Source organism: Brassica napus, chromosome A1, assembly GCF_020379485.1.
Source record: "Brassica napus cultivar Da-Ae chromosome A1, Da-Ae, whole genome shotgun sequence".
Taxonomy (NCBI): Eukaryota; Viridiplantae; Streptophyta; class Magnoliopsida; order Brassicales; family Brassicaceae; genus Brassica; species Brassica napus.
Genome location: NC_063434.1, coordinates 10,714,637 through 10,733,637, shown reverse-complemented (window position 1 = coordinate 10,733,637; position 19,001 = coordinate 10,714,637). Strand labels below are relative to the sequence as shown.

The 19,001-nt window shown below is 39.2% G+C and overlaps 3 protein-coding genes across 5 annotated transcripts; 2 read left to right on the top strand and 1 right to left on the bottom strand.

The window, feature by feature from the left end:
• Positions 1 to 3,896: 3,896 nt before the first annotated feature.
• Positions 3,897 to 8,150, bottom strand: LOC106437438 (serine/threonine-protein kinase/endoribonuclease IRE1b-like). The gene is made up of 4 exons (XM_013878333.3): positions 6,430 to 8,150; positions 6,182 to 6,357; positions 6,028 to 6,109; positions 3,897 to 5,932 (listed from the first exon to the last, which is right to left on the bottom strand). The coding sequence occupies exons 1-4, from the start codon at positions 6,609 to 6,611 to the stop codon at positions 5,899 to 5,901; spliced, it is 474 nt and encodes a 157-aa protein (XP_013733787.1). The 5' UTR covers positions 6,612 to 8,150; the 3' UTR covers positions 3,897 to 5,898.
• Positions 8,151 to 8,348: 198 nt separating this feature from the next.
• On the top strand, positions 8,349 to 11,553 carry BNAA01G17130D (O-fucosyltransferase 29). The gene is made up of 10 exons (XM_013786269.3): positions 8,349 to 8,898; positions 8,986 to 9,076; positions 9,325 to 9,401; positions 9,498 to 9,586; positions 9,672 to 9,861; positions 9,949 to 10,130; positions 10,211 to 10,313; positions 10,391 to 10,719; positions 10,802 to 11,184; positions 11,271 to 11,553. The coding sequence occupies exons 1-9, from the start codon at positions 8,647 to 8,649 to the stop codon at positions 11,139 to 11,141; spliced, it is 1,653 nt and encodes a 550-aa protein (XP_013641723.1). The 5' UTR covers positions 8,349 to 8,646; the 3' UTR covers positions 11,142 to 11,184; positions 11,271 to 11,553.
• Positions 11,554 to 11,958: 405 nt separating this feature from the next.
• On the top strand, positions 11,959 to 16,455 carry LOC106437382 (heat shock 70 kDa protein 17). Of its 3 annotated transcripts, XM_048768463.1 has the most exons (15): positions 11,960 to 12,099; positions 12,362 to 13,139; positions 13,260 to 13,492; positions 13,635 to 13,794; positions 13,891 to 14,136; positions 14,222 to 14,358; positions 14,437 to 14,779; positions 14,862 to 15,023; positions 15,158 to 15,229; positions 15,313 to 15,413; positions 15,497 to 15,566; positions 15,633 to 15,689; positions 15,788 to 15,849; positions 15,935 to 16,007; positions 16,091 to 16,455. In XM_048768463.1, exons 2-14 carry the CDS (start codon positions 12,378 to 12,380, stop codon positions 15,951 to 15,953), a joined length of 2,424 nt encoding a protein of 807 aa, XP_048624420.1. In that variant the 5' UTR covers positions 11,960 to 12,099; positions 12,362 to 12,377; the 3' UTR covers positions 15,954 to 16,007; positions 16,091 to 16,455. The 3 variants fall into 3 exon arrangements, with proteins under 3 accessions (XP_048624435.1, XP_048624420.1, XP_048624464.1); XM_048768507.1 differs by lacking the exons at positions 15,935 to 16,007; positions 16,091 to 16,455 and having other exon boundaries at positions 15,158 to 15,224; XM_048768478.1 differs by lacking the exons at positions 15,788 to 15,849; positions 15,935 to 16,007; positions 16,091 to 16,455 and having other exon boundaries at positions 11,959 to 12,099; positions 15,158 to 15,224; positions 15,633 to 15,695.
• Positions 16,456 to 19,001: the final 2,546 nt, after the last annotated feature.

Genomic DNA, 19,001 nt, shown 5'->3' with positions numbered 1-19,001 from the left:
ATATTCAGAACCAGAACCAGCGACAACCGCAGAGCAATCCGCATGCTGTTCTAGCTACCGGGAACAGTCAACCAGATGAGCTGAAGGGTCTGGGTATGATGATGCAACAGCTGTTGCAGGGTCAGCAGGTTCAGGCCAAGGCGTTGAATCAGGTAACCACGGAAATAGACACCAGGATGGGCAACATGTTCACTGAGCTGAATAACAAGTATGACAATCTTGCGATCCATATAAGAAAGATCGATGTTCAGCTTGCTCAAACAGCTGAGAGTGTCAAGAGGCAACAAGAGACGCTCCCTGGAAGAACTGATAAAAATCCTAGGACTGAGCACTGTAATGCAATAGAGCATCCGTTCGCTGAGACTGCTCCAGGCGCAGAAGAGAGAGCAGAGCAGTCTTCTAGCTCTGGAGTGACTGCTTCTAGCGAACTTGCCGAGACTCCACCATCTCGAGTATATGTTTCCAAGGTTCCCTATCCAATTCCACCTAGACATCTGATGGATCCCATTAGTGAAGAGCAGCTGATAGGTTTTAACAAGGTGGTGAGAAGGCTTCCTAAAGAACTTGCATTTGAAGATGCACTGCAGATTCGTCCATTGCTCCAGTTCTTTAAAAACTGTAGAGAGACTCAAGAGGAGATCAAGGTCCTCTATACCAAAGCACTGTCTACACCAGCACTGAAGGTATTGCCTAAGGTTGATGATCCTGGAAAGTTTGTTTTCCCATGTTCCATCGCAGGAACAACCTTCAAGGACGCTCTTTGTGACTCTGGTTCTTGTGTGAATCTCGTCTCAAAGGCTATTGTAGACGATTTGGGTATTGCTAATGTTGAGCGTTCTCAGCTGACCCTGACTTTTGCAAACTCTTCCAGAGCAGTCCCATATGGAACCATCCGCAGCCTTAATGTTCAAGTAGGGGAATGCGTTGTTCCTGCTGAGTTTCAAGTTGTTGAGATGAACAAGGATCATGAGATGCCTTTGATATTTGGAAGGACATTCATGGCTACTGTTGGAGCTACCATCGATATGCCCAACAAGAGAGTCTGCTTCTCCCACATCAACAAGAAAGTTTTTTACAAGGCTGTACCCACCAGATCTTCCTCATCACACGCCTCTTGCATCTCAGTGTTTGATGTAGAAAAGCTGAAGGTTGTTCCAGAGAAAGAGCATGGTGATAAGGGTGAGAGCAGGCTGTTTTCTGATGAAGATCCTAGCACTGATCCTACTAAATTCAGAGGGAATTCAAGGGTGAAACAAAAAGTCCAGAAGAAAAGGGTCAAGGGAGATCCTACAATGACTTTGATACCTCTCAAGTGTGATGAGAACTCCATTGAGTATGAGGTAAAGTGAAAGGGTACCTCCAAACCGTTCTCTAAAGTCAGAGCCATTCTCACACATGAGCTGAAGGAGAAAGGAGACGCTGCTGTGAAAGGGTTGCTGAGCAGAGTTCTGAAGCTGAACATGTCTGATTGTGGAGCTTGTTTTGGAACAGGCCCTCCTGCTCAATCCGACTGATCCCAGTCACCAAGTCAAGCTAGAGACTTAAACCAAGCGCTTCGTGGGAGGCAACCCACTGGTGAGTGTCATTAACATTAGGATTTTCTTTTTCACTTATTTTTGTTTTTAGTTTGTTGAGTCTCAGGTCATAAATCAGAAAATCCGAGACCCTTGACTGGAGCAAGCAGCTGGCTGCTCTCATTCCAGAGCATCCTTTGCTGGAGCAACCGCGTCTTGCTCTGTCAGGCTGCTCCGCGCCAAGTAAGTATCTCGAACAAAAAAAAAATGTTTATTCTTGATTTCACCTTCTCTCTGATTTATTTTCACACCAGGGACGTTGTGAAGTAAGTCTGGGGGAGGGTTTTCGTCGTTTACTAACTCGTTTCTTTTTTTTGTTTTTCTTTTGGGTCAATTTGAGTCCATTTTTTATTGAGTCATTCAAAACTTTGTGGGAATTAGGATCTTTTTCTGTGTTGATCACTGACCACCTCGTGCTTTAGTTATCTTATTCAGTGACCTTAGCAGTGGCGAAAGACACACATGTGGACCTGGAACACCCTGACATATCTCACTTGATTCTCCAGAAGTTCTCAGCCGATCAGGTTACATTGGGTAGACTTAACTCCACCTTGCTTGAACCTAATCTTGACTGAAATTCTTCTTGTTATGGGCATTAGATCAGGGAAACGAGTACACACTCAGGACTTCTTATCCGTTTTATCCATCTTGCTGATCCTGAGTGGCTAGCTCATCTTTAGCTAGTTCCCACCCTGCACCTTAGCCTTTATTCCACCTTCATGCATTTGTTTTTCAGTGTCATATGTGCAGATATGTGCAAAAAGGTCGGAAAGGAAAGGATCAACGCAGCCTGCTACTCGTTACTGCTGCAGAAATCCAGTCAGAAAGGAGAACAAGCAGATTAAGGGAGCAACTGCTCCATAACCAATGAACTGCGCAAGAGCAGGGGTGGAGAACCAGAATGGTTGCAAAATCAGAACCACCAGTGGCACTCAGAACGATCATGTATTACCTCCTTCTTCGTCACATCACCATATCAGTCTTCAAAAAAAAAAAAAAAAAAAAAAAAACGAGATTAATGTGATGGAGAAGGGGAAGAAAGAAAAGAAACATGGAGCCACTGGAAAGGTCGAGCAAGAAGTTGGTACCAAGTATTGAAGAGTGTGTAGAGGAAAGTAGAAAGCAGAACAATCAGTTGCCTGTTCCGTCATCAGAACAGTCGCACCAGATAGAGCAAAAACGAGTAGAGGCTGTGGACATCAATGGATCTATCCTCTCTTGCCATTTTGTGTGATATCCTGCATCCTCTTCAATGAAATGGTAGCCCCTAAACACTCTTAACTCCACCATTAAATAGCCTGTTCCACACCTAGACCGTCTACCCTGAATGATGCCTGTGATGAGAAGCTCACGCTACTCTTAAATGAATGTAGGGAGTTCTGTCTCGATAGTGTTGCTTTTTCAGGTTTGAGATGAAGAGTATGGAGCCGATTTTTGAACAGCAGTCAGTGGGGTTCCGGTAAGGGTGTGTTGTCCTAGTTTTACTGCTTGTATGGTTCAGAGATTCGTGGTTAAAGTATGGTTGCTGAGAATAGGAGAGTTCCCACACTTTCAAACCTTTCTCCCTGTTCTTGATACTTGACATTGTTTGAGGACAAACAAGGATCTAAGTCTGGGGGAATTGATATTACGTGTATACGCACACCAAATAACCTAATGTGCACACTACCACAATCGAATGGTATGTCGATGTAGCACTTTAGGATCGAATCCACAAAGACCAACAATTACACTTTATCCTTATGGGATCAATACTTAGCTAAAACAATGATGGGGTTTTGAGATTAAGGTTTCGTAACAAGCAAGTAATAAGATTAATTAAAGATTTCAGATGATTAAAATGCTAGCCTAGGGTGGTTTGGTCGGGTGTTAAACAAGTGTGAGCCAAACAATTATTCAAGTTCGATTAAAGACCAGTCTAGAACTCGGATCACTCAAGTAGAACAGTCCACTGTCGTGGTACTGCTCCCTATGCTGATCGATCTTGATACCTAAACTCTCGTTTGGATCAAGATGCGACAACAAGCAATAGAGGTCAAGTCCGATATGTTCACAAAACACCCTAACATCTACTTTCGCTGGTTAGGGATGCAATGCTCATTCAAAGTTATGTCTAGCAACCTATAACACTTTTGATGAATAGATTAAACCTAGAATCAGGCACTAAGTGGTTAACTTGATGCAAGCCTTAAGAACAACAGTGAATGAAGACAATCGATTTATAACTTATTTATGTCAAGCTCACAGATCTAACACCCTAACACCCTAGACTAAGCAAGCTGACTACTCAGCCATGGAGCAAGAAAACACAGAGACAAAGACTGAATAAAACATGTGTAGATAAAATAGAATAAGGGTTCAGAGGGTTCTTCTCTATGGTGAGAGAGAAGGAGCCTTCTCCCTTTACAAAGTATCAAATCACAAGTCTCCAACTCTAAGGTCTGGTTTCTTCTCCCAAAAACAGCGTAGTATCATAAGGAAAAACAGAAAAAGAAGATATATCAAAACCACAGGCGGCTGGGAGAGAAAATAGAGAGATTAGGGCAAATCCCGAAATAAGTTGTTGTTTCCTTAAAAATCTCTGCCGCTGGAACACTCCCTCGGAACAGTCACTCGGGTTGCTCCGCTATCCAGAACAGTCATCAAGACTGTTCTGCGTGAAAATCACCAAATTGCACTGTTTTCTGCCTCTTTTGTTCCAGCTGGTTCATCTCCCATCCAATGCAACTCCAGACCTGTAATGACTCGAAAAGGACTAGGAAGACTCGATAAAGACTTGAAAACCAATTTAAAAGCATATATACAAGATGTATAAAACACCATATATCAGGTAGCAGGAGTTGCTGAGTGAAGTCGTGAACAAGGAAAGCCGACGGGTGACTCTACGTGTTGATAACAAGTCAGCGATACAACTAGCCAAAAATCCTGTGTTTCATGGCCGGAGTAAACACATCCTGTGTTTCATGGCCGGATTAGTTTAATGGATAATGATCATAATATGTTTTGTGTTTATCAACTAGGAAAAGACTATCTTGCACCTCAAGCTTTCTTCAAGCTAACTCCAACATCCTATACATAAAACCATAATCCAAATTGGTGAAGACTTCAAACACCATTTAACATAACACCGCGGCGCTACCTACAACAACTTCAACGGTATCATAACATCCTAATCACCATGGAACTTTACCGAACACCACTTGTACACCCCGTCACAAATGAAAACGGCTGTTGGGTCACCAAGACCACGACCAGAGGTAAAAGATTTCTTCAAAACCTATCATCATCACCAGCAAGAATAAGAAGAGGTAGGCAAGGAATTTCTGAAATCATCACACGAACTGACCACACGACCCGAAAAGAGACCGTATCTAATTTGGATTCAACTTTGTGCAACCAAAACCGAACGCAGTGGTCACTAAAGAACTAAAATGGAGGAAGAAACTACATGAACAAAAAGGATATATACCAAAAGTTGAAAATCGCCTGAAGCCTATAGGAAACCGCACTCACCCACAATCCCACTCAGATTCCAAGTCTCAAAATCTAAGGAAAAAGCACGACAGGATAAACACTTATACAAGTTACCACAAACTAAAGACCAAGTTGGCCGAAAAAATCAGAGGCAAGAGAATATATGAAAGGTCAACCTAAAGATCGCATTTAATCGCTAACTTTCTTAGAGCAACATTATTGGTAGGACTAATTTTAAGTCCTTAGCTTATTTTATTATTATTTTTATGTTAAGAGATAAAGGTAAGAGACAATCCAAAAAATGTAGATTATTGGTAGAACTTTTTGTTGTCTCTTAGTAAATTAATTTGGGCGTTTGGGTGTGGTTAAAAAAAAAGCTGCTTGGACAAGAAGCAACTTCTCCCTTCCTCGTCAACTTTGCATCTAGATTGAAATTGGTTTATGCATCTAGATGAAAAAACCAACTTGCTAAAACAACAGGTCGTCCAATTACAACAACATACAATAACACATCAGTCACGAATGTGTTATGATTCAGCTTGTTCCTTATCACCCTATATACATTACAACACTCTCAAGTAGTTCCTGTAACTCACCAGGAAGCTCTCTATAATGATTCAGCTTGTTCCTTATCACCCTCAACAAGTCTCTGATGCTATCAAACTTGTATCACCTGTAACGCCCAATGTTGTCTAGGAATATACCATCCAACTTCTCATCCCACCGCCCGTTTAGAGTCACCGCCACTGTGCTTTCAAGCGCAGCCAAGAGCTGTGACCCTTCTTCTCGGTTCTCCAGTTCGACCCTATCGCTTGCGTCCCGGAGAAAAGACAGTCTCATGTCAGCGTTTTCACAAACCAAAAGTAAATTCTTGTGCTCTTGGTCTGCATTTTCACAAACCAAAAGTAAATCTTGATACACTAACCCTATATAGATAGATGAACAGAGACCATAGAGAGAAGATGATTTATTTCTTTACCTCAAACCGAAGAGATCAACTGCTCTTGTTTGCCGCTCATTGCGGAGTTGCTCAGGTGCTTGCCACCCAGAACTTCCAGAACCTATCATTACAAAGAAGAAAATAGTATCATTTTATGTTTAAGTTACTATATTGTATCATCCAAGATTCTTACCAGTTGAGTTTCTAGTCAGGGCACTTGTCTCAGCTGGCAAACATTTTCTAATACCCATATCTGATAGCTTAGCGCATAGAGATGAATTGTTCTTAACAATTAACACATTTTGAGGCTTTAGATCTCTATGTATGATTCCTATATCATGCAAATGAACTAGACCAGCTACTATATCCCTGTAACATAAACATACAAGAAAATATCAGAACGCTTTTTGATTTTTAAGTGTTGAGAAAAGCTAAACAAACCTCATTAACTTCAACCAAACAGGAGAAGGGTGTCCGTTCTCCTTCCACAGTTCAACCCCCTTGCCATTATCAACGACTGAAGCCGTTGAACTCTCAAGGAATCCCGAGGAAGCATGTATGAGATTGTTTAAGCTACAAGCACACCGTTCCAACGAGAGGTAGAGCGACAATAACAACGACATAATCTCAAAGCGGATGAGGAAGACATATCTTTTCGATTGAAATCGGTGGAGAAGCTTTCGGTGAGACAACGGATCGGTGTGGAGGGAGCGAAATACCCCAGAGGATTTTGAAATCGGGATGAAATAGGGGGGACGATCTCTGTCGATCTCTTTCTCCGCCGAGAGAGAGAGAGTCAGGAGAACATGCAATTGATTTTCAGACGGTAAAACGACATTGCCCTACACCACTTCCACACCCAATCGCATTCAGCCAGCTGGCATTAAGGACCATCGACAAAACTTCTTAATTAAGGACAATGGACTTCCGTTTCTTTGTAATTTAAGCCTTTTTGATTTAATTTTGGTCCAATATTCCTTAGAAATCAGGCTAAGGACGCCCGATAATGTTGGTCTTATGGCCTCTAGAGATTTCTAGTTTTGGTTGTGTTATTGTGATTACAGAACCCAAGAAATTAGAGGCAATTTAATTTATGACGTCTTTAATTTCTTCATAAATTGTTCTTCATTATTGTTTCTTAAGACATTTGACTATTTGTTATAAAAATACATTTGACTTTCCTTTGGTAGTGACAGCGTGTCACCAAAATTCTGACAAAACGAATTATAAACCATGCTAATTAATTGATAGCTTAATTAATCATTGCATGCGCTACATAACGTGATCACATTAATTAAGCTGCATATCAGGACGTTGATCAGTGGTCCAATCATGGAACTAAATAAAACCAGCTTGATATGCTAAAAAAAGCCAAGTTGGTGTGCATAAATCGGTTTAATATCTTCGTTTAAATTCGTCATATTTTCGTTTGGTTTGATTATCGTGTGATCATAACTTGCCGGTGGAATTGCGGCGGACACGTGGTTGATATTATATCACGTGACCCCATCACAACTACCTTTCAATTCGCTACTGATTTTACAGATTCTCATGTACATCTGTGCTTTCTTCGATCTTTTTTTCACTTATGTTCAAAAAGACATGAAAGAAGAAACATTACTGTATATTCTTATAAGTATTTTTTTGTTAACCGTTAAATTTCTTTAGCTATTTACATATAGGTATATAAAAGAATCTTTTGAACAAAAAAAAAGGTATATAAAAGAATCTTTTTTTGGTTAAAATATATAAAAAGAATCTTACTTCAAAATTTTAAACCTTAATATTCAGTAACTGAGACTCTAGCTGAATCCAAACGGACCAAACGAAAGAGCTCAAATTTTGTATCAAACCTTCCGAATTTGAATGGATATCCAAAACCTAAAAATATGAGAAACAAATCTTAAAATTCTGATCCAAAAAAATATATAAATTAGTATTTAAAATGAATAATTAAAACTTAAATAACTACTACAAATATTTAGTTTTATTTATTTTGATTTACTGAAAATAACTGAACTAGAACTATTATTAAATAATTTTAAATCTAAAATAGATCTTATAAAGAGTTGTAATATATATACTTGAAATATTATTAACCAAATTGGAGGCTCCCGGAACCACTAATATTAAAAAAAAAGGATCCGCGGACATACTATATTTTTAACAGAATGTGACGTCGAAGTAAAGTTGAGAGTAATTGTTGTAGTTGAAATAAACCAACAAGCCTTTAAAGCAAATCACAACTGTCAAGTGGCGTAGAAACCGGTTTAATACCAGAGTTAATTTCGGTTTTCACTGTAATTTGGTTATCGTGATTTGTGTAGTTAACAAATGTAATTAGTCCAGGTGAATAAAATTAGGACAAAAAGGCTACGCCTGTTCTGTTCTGTCTCTTCTAGTTCTCCGTCTTCACCATTTCGAAAACTCTCAAACTTTCAGAGAGAGAGAAAGAGAGATCCTTTCCCTTATATTTTCTTTGCACACTTTCTCAAAACCCTCCGATCTGTTTAACCTCCGATTAGGGCACCCCCTGAACCCTCGATTTGAACCAGATTCAGTGGTTCCCCGAGAATCTCCATCGCATCGGGGAGAGAGGGGGAATGGCATTTCGGTAAAATCAGTGATGAAATTGGTGGTGAGAAGTCATTTGAATCAATGAGCCTAGCCGAGGTGTGGAGGTCGAGCGGGAGGCTCGTAACGACGAGCTCGCCTCAGCTCAACGGCGGCGGAAACAAGAGCGCGCTATGGAAGTGGCGATCTTTCTCGGGCCAGCCCAAGAGAACCGTAATGTGGACATGGGTTTGTGGGTTCATGCTATTCACCTTAGGGGTCATCTCACTCTTCACCGGTCATGTTGTCTCCCACCTCGAGTGGTACTCTCAGCAACTAAGCAAACGGAGCTTACTGGTAACCCTTAAGCGTTTCTTACTTACACTGAGGTAGTCACTGTTTTGTCCTAACTGATTCTTGAAAATTTGGATTTTTTTGTTTCAGGATATGAGCCGTAGGGAACCAATTGATGTATGGAAGTCGAAATATTCGAAGTTCTTCTATGGATGCAGTGAAAGAGGAAGGAACTTCCCACGTAAGTGTCAGAAAAGTGAAACTTTTTAGTGCTTTTTCCAAATTGATTCTTGGATTCTAGTAGGAAAAGTCTGAGACTTTATTGATCTACTAGCAAGTTTGGCTCTACCTACCCTCTTTTTTATATTGGTTAAAAGCACAATTTGCTTCCTTACAAATGCTAATTTGGGCTTAATACTTCTTGAAAATCTGCTGTGTAGTTAAAGTTTCTTCTCACATTTGTTTTTACATCTTGGTTTGGGCATGCAGCTGCGGTCCAGGAGCACCGTTCTAATGGGTATTTGCTGATTGCGGCTAGTGGGGGTTTGAACCAGCAAAGAACAGGAGTAAGTGATAAAGAATAAATGTGTCAGGATATACCCAATTGAGTATACATGCTCATTACAATTTTTTAGGAAACTAAGTGTTATTTTTATGAGCAGATAACAGATGCGGTGGTTGTTGCACGGATTCTTAATGCTACTTTAGTTGTACCTGAGTTGGATCACCATTCTTATTGGAAAGATGACAGGTAACTTTCAGCATGTTTTGGTAACTTCATCTGAATCTGTTTGTGACACAATCTTTTACTGAAAATGTCTTTTTTTTGTGTGCAGTGACTTTAATGATATTTTTGATGTTAACTGGTTCATCGCTTCCCTCACAAAAGATGTGACTATAGTAAAGAGAGTACCTGACAGAGTCATGCGGTCCATGGAGAAACCTCCTTATACCATGCGTGTGCCTCGAAAGTCTACTCCTGAGTATTATCTCGACCAAGTATTGCCTATTCTCTCCAGGAGACATGTAAGCCTGCTTCACCTAAGAATCAAATTGTATTACTTTAATCATATTATTCCCCATTATATTTTTGTCTGTTGTTAAATCTTGCAGGTGTTACAACTGACAAAGTTCGACTACAGACTAGCAAATGATCTAGACGAAGACATGCAGAAGCTGCGCTGCAGGGTCAACTACCATGCCTTAAGATTCACAAAGCGAATACAATCAGTTGGGATGAAAGTGGTCAAGAGGATGAGAAAGATGGCCAATCGTTTTATTGCTGTCCACTTGAGGTATAATTAGTCCACGTTAGATTGCTTCTCTGATTTTTTTCATCTTGTTATGTACATAAGTATACATCTGTAAACTGCAGGTTTGAGCCTGACATGCTAGCCTTCTCTGGTTGTGACTTTGGCGGAGGTGAAAAAGAGCGAGCTGAGCTTGCAGAGATACGAAAGCGATGGGATACATTGCCTGTAAGTTCACTAATCTCTTTTACTTGTGTTTAAGCTGTTTTGAAGTTTCTATATCTCACTAAGCAAATCACTTGCAGGATCTGGACCCTCTGGAGGAAAGAAAGCGTGGGAAATGCCCTCTTACCCCTCACGAAGTGGGCTTAATGCTACGCGCTCTCGGTTTCGCCAATGACACGTACATCTACGTTGCGTCTGGAGAGATATATGGTGGTGAGAAGACACTGAGTCCACTCAGAGAGCTGTTTCCAAACTTCTACACCAAGGAAATGCTTGCCAATGATGAGCTCAAGCCTTTGCTTCCCTTTTCCTCACGCCTTGCCGCCATTGACTACATTGTCAGCGACGAAAGTGATGTCTTTATCACTAACAATAATGGAAACATGGCCAAGATTCTTGCAGGCCGAAGGTAAACAAAGCCTTTCTACTTGTTCCCATTATTAGTCCACTTAACCCCATCAGACGTGAGATTGATCACTTTGTGATTGCAGGAGGTACATGGGGCATAAGAGGACCATCAGGCCGAATGCAAAGAAGCTCAGTGCTTTGTTCATGGACCGAGAAAAGATGGAGTGGCACACTTTCGCCAAGAAAGTTAAATCTTGTCAGCGAGGATTCATGGGTGATCCTGATGAGTTCAAGCCAGGACGGGGTGAGTTCCATGAGTACCCACAGGCTTGCATCTGTCAGAGACCCTTTTCTTACGACAAAACCTCGAAGGAAGATGAAGAAGAAGACAACATACCAGAAGAGGTCCACAACAACAATATCACTAGACATGGATATTTGTCTTCAGCTGACAATGAGCGCGACGAAGTTTTCCCAGACTAGTATATTTGGCTTTGCTGCATCAAGTGCAGGTTACTGTAACCAGGTAGGTGAAACTTTGAAAGAGAATAATAACATTACAACCATAAGAATCTACATGGTTTTATTATAACAAGTGTTATGTTGTTTCAGCCGCTATAAGGAGACTGATCAACACATGTAGAGGATGAGAGGTATAGGAGCTTCCCACTTAGCTACTTGTTGCTTCATCAAGTGTTTATAGTTACTTCTATCCAATAGGCATACATAACACCAACCTCTCTCTTTGTTTCTTTCCGACTCTAAACTATCTCCAGTCTTGTATTTTATCATATTATATTACCTTAAATCTAGTTTCCTTTTTTTGGTCGTAAACAGATTGTTTTCGTTTTGTCCTGTTCCCCAGATTTCTCAAGTGTAAAATCAAGTTATTTCATCTGATTCTTTACATTTTTCGTTTTTATCTCATTTTGAAATCCAAAACAAAACAAAAACAAAAACAAAATTGGAACTATTCTTTTGTCCTATCTCAAGACCCCCTATTTGACTAAACAATTATTGGAATTTACCAATATATTATCAGGCTCATAATTCGAACAGGTTTGAAACTAGTACGTTAGACCCTCTCGTTGAGCCAGAGGTTTTCACCTGGCCAAACAACACTCCAGAGTCCAGAATTCTAGTAGGCGGCTACCACTCTACCTCAAGCGTAATCACCAACACTCTAAGCGTCTCACATCTCAACACGTGTTAAATTTAACACGTGGAATATTTCCATTGGTGGTGTCTCTTAATCACAGTTCCATCTCAGCATTTTCTTAATAAACCACCTTTAATAACTCTCTTTTCCGTTAATATATATGCACTCTCGTCTCCGTTCGTTAACTTTTCTTTCCTTCAAGTTTTCTCGAGAACCAGACGGGAAACTTTGAATCTCCATATCGATTTTTCCCCGGAGAATGCGATCGGAGCTCGGAAACTGGTACATATCTCTCATTCATTTCACACTAACGCTTTCATCGAACTTTCTCAGATTCAACTCGATGTACTATCTCTCTTCCTGCATTAGAAACTTCTACGAATGTTCCTGTTTGTTTACTGATAAACATTGCTCAATCTAAACGTTTCGTCTCCGATTCTATCTGCGTTGACTAGTTTTCACTCAGTTATGGCTGTGCTAAGCTTTAACAGAGCTGATTCATCGAAATCGAGTTCTAATTCTGCGGCTTGTTCTTTTCCTGTAGAGTTAACGATCGGAGCATGAGGAAGATGTTTACAGTGTTAGTAGTGTTATTCTCATTGCTCTCATTACTCCCTCTTCCATCGGAATCAGCGGTTTCGAGTGTAGATCTAGGTTCGGAATGGGTAAAAGTCGCAGTAGTTAACCTGAAACGAGGACAGAGCCCAATCTCTGTAGCCATCAACGAGATGTCCAAGAGGAAATCCCCAGCGTTAGTAGCATTCCACTCTGGTGACAGGTTACTAGGCGAGGAAGCTGCAGGGATCACAGCTCGTTACCCGAACAAAGTTTACTCACAGCTTAGGGACATGGTTGGGAAGCCTTTCAAACACGTCAAGGATTTTATTGACTCTGTTTACTTACCGTTTGATATCGTGGAGGATTCAAGAGGTGCGGTTGGGATTAAGATTGATGATGGTGCAACTGTTTACTCGGTCGAGGAGTTGTTGGCTATGATCTTGGGGTATGGATCAGACTTGGCTGAGTTTCATGCGAAGGTTCCGGTGAAGGATATGGTTGTTTCGGTTCCGCCTTACTTTGGGCAGGCTGAGAGACGGGGTTTGATCCAGGCTTCTCAGTTGGCTGGGGTTAATGTTCTCTCACTCGTTCATGAGCATTCCGGTGCGGCTTTGCAGTATGGGATTGATAAGGATTTCTCTAATGGGTCGAGACATGTTGTATTTTATGACATGGGTTCGAGTAGTACTTATGCTGCTCTTGTCTATTACTCGGCTTATAATGAGAAGGAATTTGGCAAGACTGTTTCTGTCAACCAGTTTCAGGTTGGTTATTAATGTTGTTATTTTACATTGTGTTTTGTGCCATAAGCTCTGCCTAGTTGTGGTAATTCTTTTAGTTTGGTTTTTGTTGCTTATTTGTTGTATATATTCATGTAAATGCAGGTCAAGGATGTTAGATGGGACTCGGGACTTGGAGGACAGAGTATGGAGATGCGCTTGGTAGAGTACTTTGCAGATGAGTTTAATAAACAGCTCGCTAGTGGAGTTGATGTCAGGAAGTTCCCTAAAGCAATGGCTAAACTAAAAAAACAAGTCAAACGTACGAAGGAAATTCTGAGTGCAAACACTGCAGCTCCAATATCTGTTGAATCTCTCCATGACGATCGTGACTTCAGGTATAACTAAGTCTATCAAGGTTTCTGCATTTTCCCAGGCCACCATAAACTTGGCTAAAAGGTTTCACATGCTCGAGTTGTAACTTATTGTTCAAATTTATTTGTAAATGCGCGTGGTATTTTAATTTACATCTTCTTGCAGGAGCACGATTTCCCGTGAGAAGTTTGAGGAACTATGCAAAGATCTTTGGGAGAGATCTCTTACACCTTTAAAAGATGTGCTCAAGCATTCGGGTTTGAAGATTGATGATATATATGCAGTGGAGCTAATAGGAGGAGCTACTAGAGTCCCCAAACTACAGGTAAATTTTCTTCTGCTTGAAGCTAATCAATCGACTTCTTCATTCAAAATTGTCCTTCTATCTGATCTTTTTTTCTTGTTCTTCTATATATTACAGAGCACGATCCAGGAATTTATTGGGAAGCAAGATTTAGACAAGCATCTGGATGCTGATGAGGCTATTGTCCTGGGCTCAGCACTACATGCTGCTAACTTGAGCGATGGTATCAAATTGAAACGTAGGCTAGGTATAAGTGATGGTTCCCCCTATGGTTTCTTAGTTGAGTTGGAAGGTCCAAATGTCAAGAAAGATGAGAGCACAAAGCAGCAACTCGTACCACGGATGAAAAAGCTACCTAGCAAGGTACTTCATCACATTCAAAATCTTTAGAAGCTTAGAAAATGTTTGTCTGTCTTGCAATAATACTGTGTACCTGATTCTCTCACAGATGTTCAGATCCTTTGTCCTTGACAAAGATTTTGATGTGTCACTTGCTTATGAATCCGAGGATATCCTACCCCCAGGAATTACGTCCCCTGTGTTTGCACAGTATTCTGTATCTGGCTTGGCGGATGCAACTGAGAAGTAAGAGCTTATGACTTGCTTTTCGTTTAAAGAAAACAATTTTTTTTCCAGTAATTGTAACGTTTTTGATCTGGACAGGTACTCTTCCCGCAATTTATCAGCACCTATCAAGGCAAATTTGCATTTCTCTTTAAGTAGAAGTGGGATTCTCAGTCTAGATCGGGGAGACGCTGTCATTGAAATCACAGAATGGGTAGAGGTTCCTAAGAAGAACGTGACTGTTGATAATAACACAACCTCAACAACAGGGAATGCCTCTACTGGAGCTCCCTCTGACGAGAATTTACAAGAAAACAAAGAAGAGCTACAAGCTGATGCTGAAAACAGCAGTGCTTCAAATACAACCACAGAAGAACCAGCTGTGGTTGACTTGGGCACAGAAAAAAAGCTGAAGAAGCGAACATTCAGGGTTCCTCTGAAGGTTTGTATTCTGGCTTATTGTTTCCAAGCTTTTTTTTGTGTCAATATCACTGACCAATTTTATGTGAATATTTGACTTTTAGGTAGTTGAGAAAACTGTTGGACCTGGAGCGCCGTTTACGAAAGAGTCTCTTGCTGAAGCTAAGATAAAATTAGAAGCCTTGGACAAGAAAGATAGGGAAAGAAGAAGAACGGCTGAGTTGAAAAACAATCTTGAATCCTATGTTTATGCTACCAAAGAGAAGGTACAAATCACTATCTCGGCGGCTACATTGTTCTTTTGTTGCTAAAATCGTCGCTTTCCCTATCTATTATGTTGTTTTTAGTTAGCATTCTTCTCAAAACTCAAAGAATTGGTTATATTTTGGTCATTGTACAGCTAGAAACACCCGAATTTGAAAAGGTTTCCACCCAAGAAGAGCGCAAGGCGTTTGTTGAGAAGCTTGGTGAGGCAAGCATCAATTTTCTTTTGAACTATGTATGTCATTGGGTTAGAAGTTAGAATGTAAGCGTTTGACAGTGAAGAGCTTTCAGGTGCAAGATTGGCTTTACATGGATGGTGAGGATGCTAATGCCACAGAGTTCCAGGATCGGCTTGACTCACTAAAAGCCATTGGCAGCCCCATATCTTTGCGGTTTGTTCTCTGCTCATACTTAGATCGAACCTAAGCTTCCTGAAAATTCCCACAAACCATATGCTATATATGTATCTGTACAGGTCAGAGGAGCTTACAGCACGACCAGTAGCAGTTGAATACGCTCAAAAATACCTAACCGAAGTGAAAGAGGTACATTTTGCAGTTTCTCATGATAAAGAAGGTATCAATCCGGCTGAGTTTCAACCACATTTGCAGATCATAAAAGAGTGGGAGACGAACAAAACATGGCTTCCGAAAGAAAAAATCGACCAGGTTGTTTAGCTCATCCTTAAGTAAAAACACACACACACGCAGCTATCGAAACCTGTTGGCGAGCAATGCTAAAATTGCGTGTTTTTCTTCTGAATCAGGTGTCAAAGGAAGCAGAGAAAGTAAAAAGCTGGTTGGAGAAGAATGAAGCTGAGCAGAAAAAGTGAGTGTTGCTTCATTTTCTCTTTCTTTTCAACGTCTTTAAAATTAGAGAAAGAGAGTTAATTATCACAAAACTCTCGTCACAGGAGTGCTCTGTGGAGCTAGCCAGTGTTCACGTCAGATGAAGTGTACGCCAAAGTATTTACTCTGCAAGACAAGGTAACACGAAAAGAGATTTGATTGATAATTAAAGTCGTAAAAAGGAATTTTCATTTAATTTGGGTAATGTATATAAAATATAGGTGACGAAGGTTAATAGGATACCAAAGCCAACGCCAAAGATAGAGAAAGCAACCAAGAAGGAAAACGCATCCAAGGAGGAGGAACAATCAAAGTCCCCAGACTCCACCAATTCTTCTGAATCTGAATCAGCCAATGAAGAAGAAGGGAGCCACGAGGAGCTTTGATTAACATATTTTTACATCTAATAACAGAGTTTAATTTTGTGTGTTTTAAGTGTCAAAAAATAGGAAAGGTTAGTAAAGCCAAGCTGGGATGAGCAAATAGGGTTTTATTCCTTTCTCATCGTCACACTAGAAAAGAAATATCAATATCAAGTTTTGGTCTCTTTTTTTTCATTTAAACTTTAATATAGTGGAATTTCACATTTTTATGTTTTCATCATAAAATGTAAGAAACCATAGAAAAGAATGCACATATCATTTATCTTCGCCCACTCACACGACACAGCTGAAATCCAAATAGGACCGTTACGTTAATAGTAGTATCATCCACAAAGCTAAAACACTGAATAACAAGCAGTCACAAAGAAAAGAGAGCAACTTTAGCTACTAGAGCTCTCTACAATCTACATTAGTTGTTTCCTTACGGGTTGAGACGATGGGACTAACGTCGATATTTGATCCCATCGGCGTCGGCTGCTACACATTTGGTAAAATCCGGTGAATAAGCTTGTACTGCCATAACCACTTTTCTCGTCGTGGTATCGTCAGTCATGCCATCCACATTAACTTTCTTTACATCAAAAAAATCACATGGTCACATAAGCACATGATTTCACCACTAAAGGTAATCACAGTTTCATTCTGAATAACCAATCATATATATCCACGTGTTCAGTGCGCAATCGTACTAAACGGACAATACTCTTCCCGGCTTCTGATCTCCTTCGTCTGTCTCCTCTAGTCTCTTCAACGTCGGCAGCGGCACTCCAATACATTAAGATATTATAAACTAATATTGAAGATAACTTCATGAAATTAATTATATAATAGTATTAGTCATTATTATCATAAATAATTGACTATAGTCAATTATAATTTTATTAAAATTATTTACTAAGACAAAATTTACATTTAAAATAAATTATATTTAACAGTACAATTAATTAATATATTATAATAAAAATTCTATAAACAATATTAAAAATCTTACAATAATACTATTACAGAAAAAAATTATGAACTTTTATTTATATAGAAATTTAAACACTTAGATAAAATATATCTCCTTAAACTATGTTTCAATCGATAGTATGAATGACTTACCTTCTGAAATAGTCACCAGCTAAGATTTTTAATCTTTGAAACAATTTCTTGTTATTTTTGGTACACATACATTTCTTATAATATAGTGAATTATAAGTATGTCAAAACAGGTCTGTTTCAGTAGTATGTACAGGACTGAGTATGTATCACGTATATTTCATTAAAAAATGAAGTCCCCTTTAATAAAATAGTACATGTGCCAAATACAAGTCTATTTAAGAGACTGAACAAAACAAATATGCTAATTATGCTTTCAACAACTTATTGAAATTTGCCATTGAAATGGAAATTTATAGCAAGTTAACACTTATCGAACGTAAGTTTGCACAGGTGGTATCACCTTTTGAGTTATCCAAAACTAATATGCTAGTCTAATAGTTTATGAATAAGTAGCAAGTAGCAACTAGCAACTTATGGATTAATGCAAACCCCATTATATAGTTTTTTTATGGTTAACATTTGTTTGTGGAGACAAAACAGAGAGAATAGTTGGGGAAAGGTTAGATACAAACAATAGAAATTAAAGAAGAGCGTCGGTGTGAATGTGATAATTAAAAACGGGGTGTTTTTCAAAACCAACCCATATTTTCAAGTCAAATCCAAAACCAACCCCTTTTTTTTTGTCCATACTATTCATCAATAAAATTTCCATACTATCCTTATGTTTTTAAATTATTTACAAAATTGCCATTTTTATTTATTTTTTTATTAATTTCGAAATTAACAAAAAACCAAATACACCCTAACTATTTCTTCTTATTTACAAAAATACCATCATCATCAATTTTTTCAACCACCATGAACCACCATTTTTGAGCTCTAAAGCTCTAGAATTCAATTTTCAACCATTTTTTTTTCTCATTCTAACCCAAAAAACTTCATTTCCTCTCATCTCCTCTACATTTCCATCTAAAAAACTCTCATAACTATCATTTTCATAATCACAACCTTCATATTTTCGAGTTTTTTCATTAGTGAATCGATAAAGATGCTTCTTTTTGCTCATATTTGGAGTTTGGACGGTTGAAAAGGTTGGAAACAAGCTTTACACAGGAAAAAGGTAACTATTTACATGATTTTCGTTCTTTTTCAGATCTATGTCGTGACGGTAGACTGTTTTGTATGTCTACGCCTCCGTGGAGACTTACGATGCAGTCTATTTGTCAAAGCACGGGTTAGTTTTGCAATTGACCAAACAAATTTTTTTTCTAACGCAGACTTCTCCAGTAGTCTCCGTCTTTACCTTTGACAACAAAAATAAAACTTTCGGTAGACTTACTAATACGTCTACCTAAAAGAGGTTAGTTTTTCATTTGACCGAACTTTTGACTTTTCAAAATAGACTTCAATGGAAGTCTACAAAATGTAGACTGCCAACGAAGTTTATAAAAGGTCAGTTTTGCATTTGACCAAAACTTTGACTTCGTGGAATAGGTTAGTTTTGTGTTTGACCAAAAAATTTAAAAAGCAATCAAAAATTTATTAAATTGTAGACTTCATATGCAGTCTTCGTATCTTAAAAAAAAATGTAGACTGCGTATAAAGTCTACTTTTTTATTTTGGTCAAATGCAAAACCAACCCGTCGGATTTGAGAGTAGACTTCACAAGAAGTCTACACACCCGTAGACGTTCATTTCAATCTAC

Bases quoted from the DNA above. Each gene is read 5' to 3' on its own strand.
- BNAA01G17130D (XM_013786269.3), top strand. From the start codon at position 8,647: ATGAGCCTAGCCGAGGTGTGGAGGTCGAGCGGGAGGCTCGTAACGACG. The intron at 9,402-9,497 runs GTAAGTGATAAA...TTTTATGAGCAG, and splicing joins TGAACCAGCAAAGAACAGGA to ATAACAGATGCGGTGGTTGT. The intron at 9,587-9,671 runs GTAACTTTCAGC...TTTTGTGTGCAG, and splicing joins TCTTATTGGAAAGATGACAG to TGACTTTAATGATATTTTTG.
- LOC106437382 (XM_048768463.1), top strand. From the start codon at position 12,378: ATGAGGAAGATGTTTACAGTGTTAGTAGTGTTATTCTCATTGCTCTCA. The intron at 13,493-13,634 runs GTATAACTAAGT...ATCTTCTTGCAG, and splicing joins CATGACGATCGTGACTTCAG to GAGCACGATTTCCCGTGAGA. The intron at 14,359-14,436 runs GTAAGAGCTTAT...TGATCTGGACAG, and splicing joins TTGGCGGATGCAACTGAGAA to GTACTCTTCCCGCAATTTAT.
- LOC106437438 (XM_013878333.3), bottom strand. From the start codon at position 6,611: ATGTCGTTGTTATTGTCGCTCTACCTCTCGTTGGAACGGTGTGCTTGT. The intron at 6,358-6,429 runs GTTTGTTTAGCT...TTTATGTTACAG, and splicing joins GTTTGGTTGAAGTTAATGAG to GGATATAGTAGCTGGTCTAG. The intron at 5,933-6,027 runs GTAAAGAAATAA...GTGAAAATGCAG, and splicing joins GTTGATCTCTTCGGTTTGAG to ACCAAGAGCACAAGAATTTA.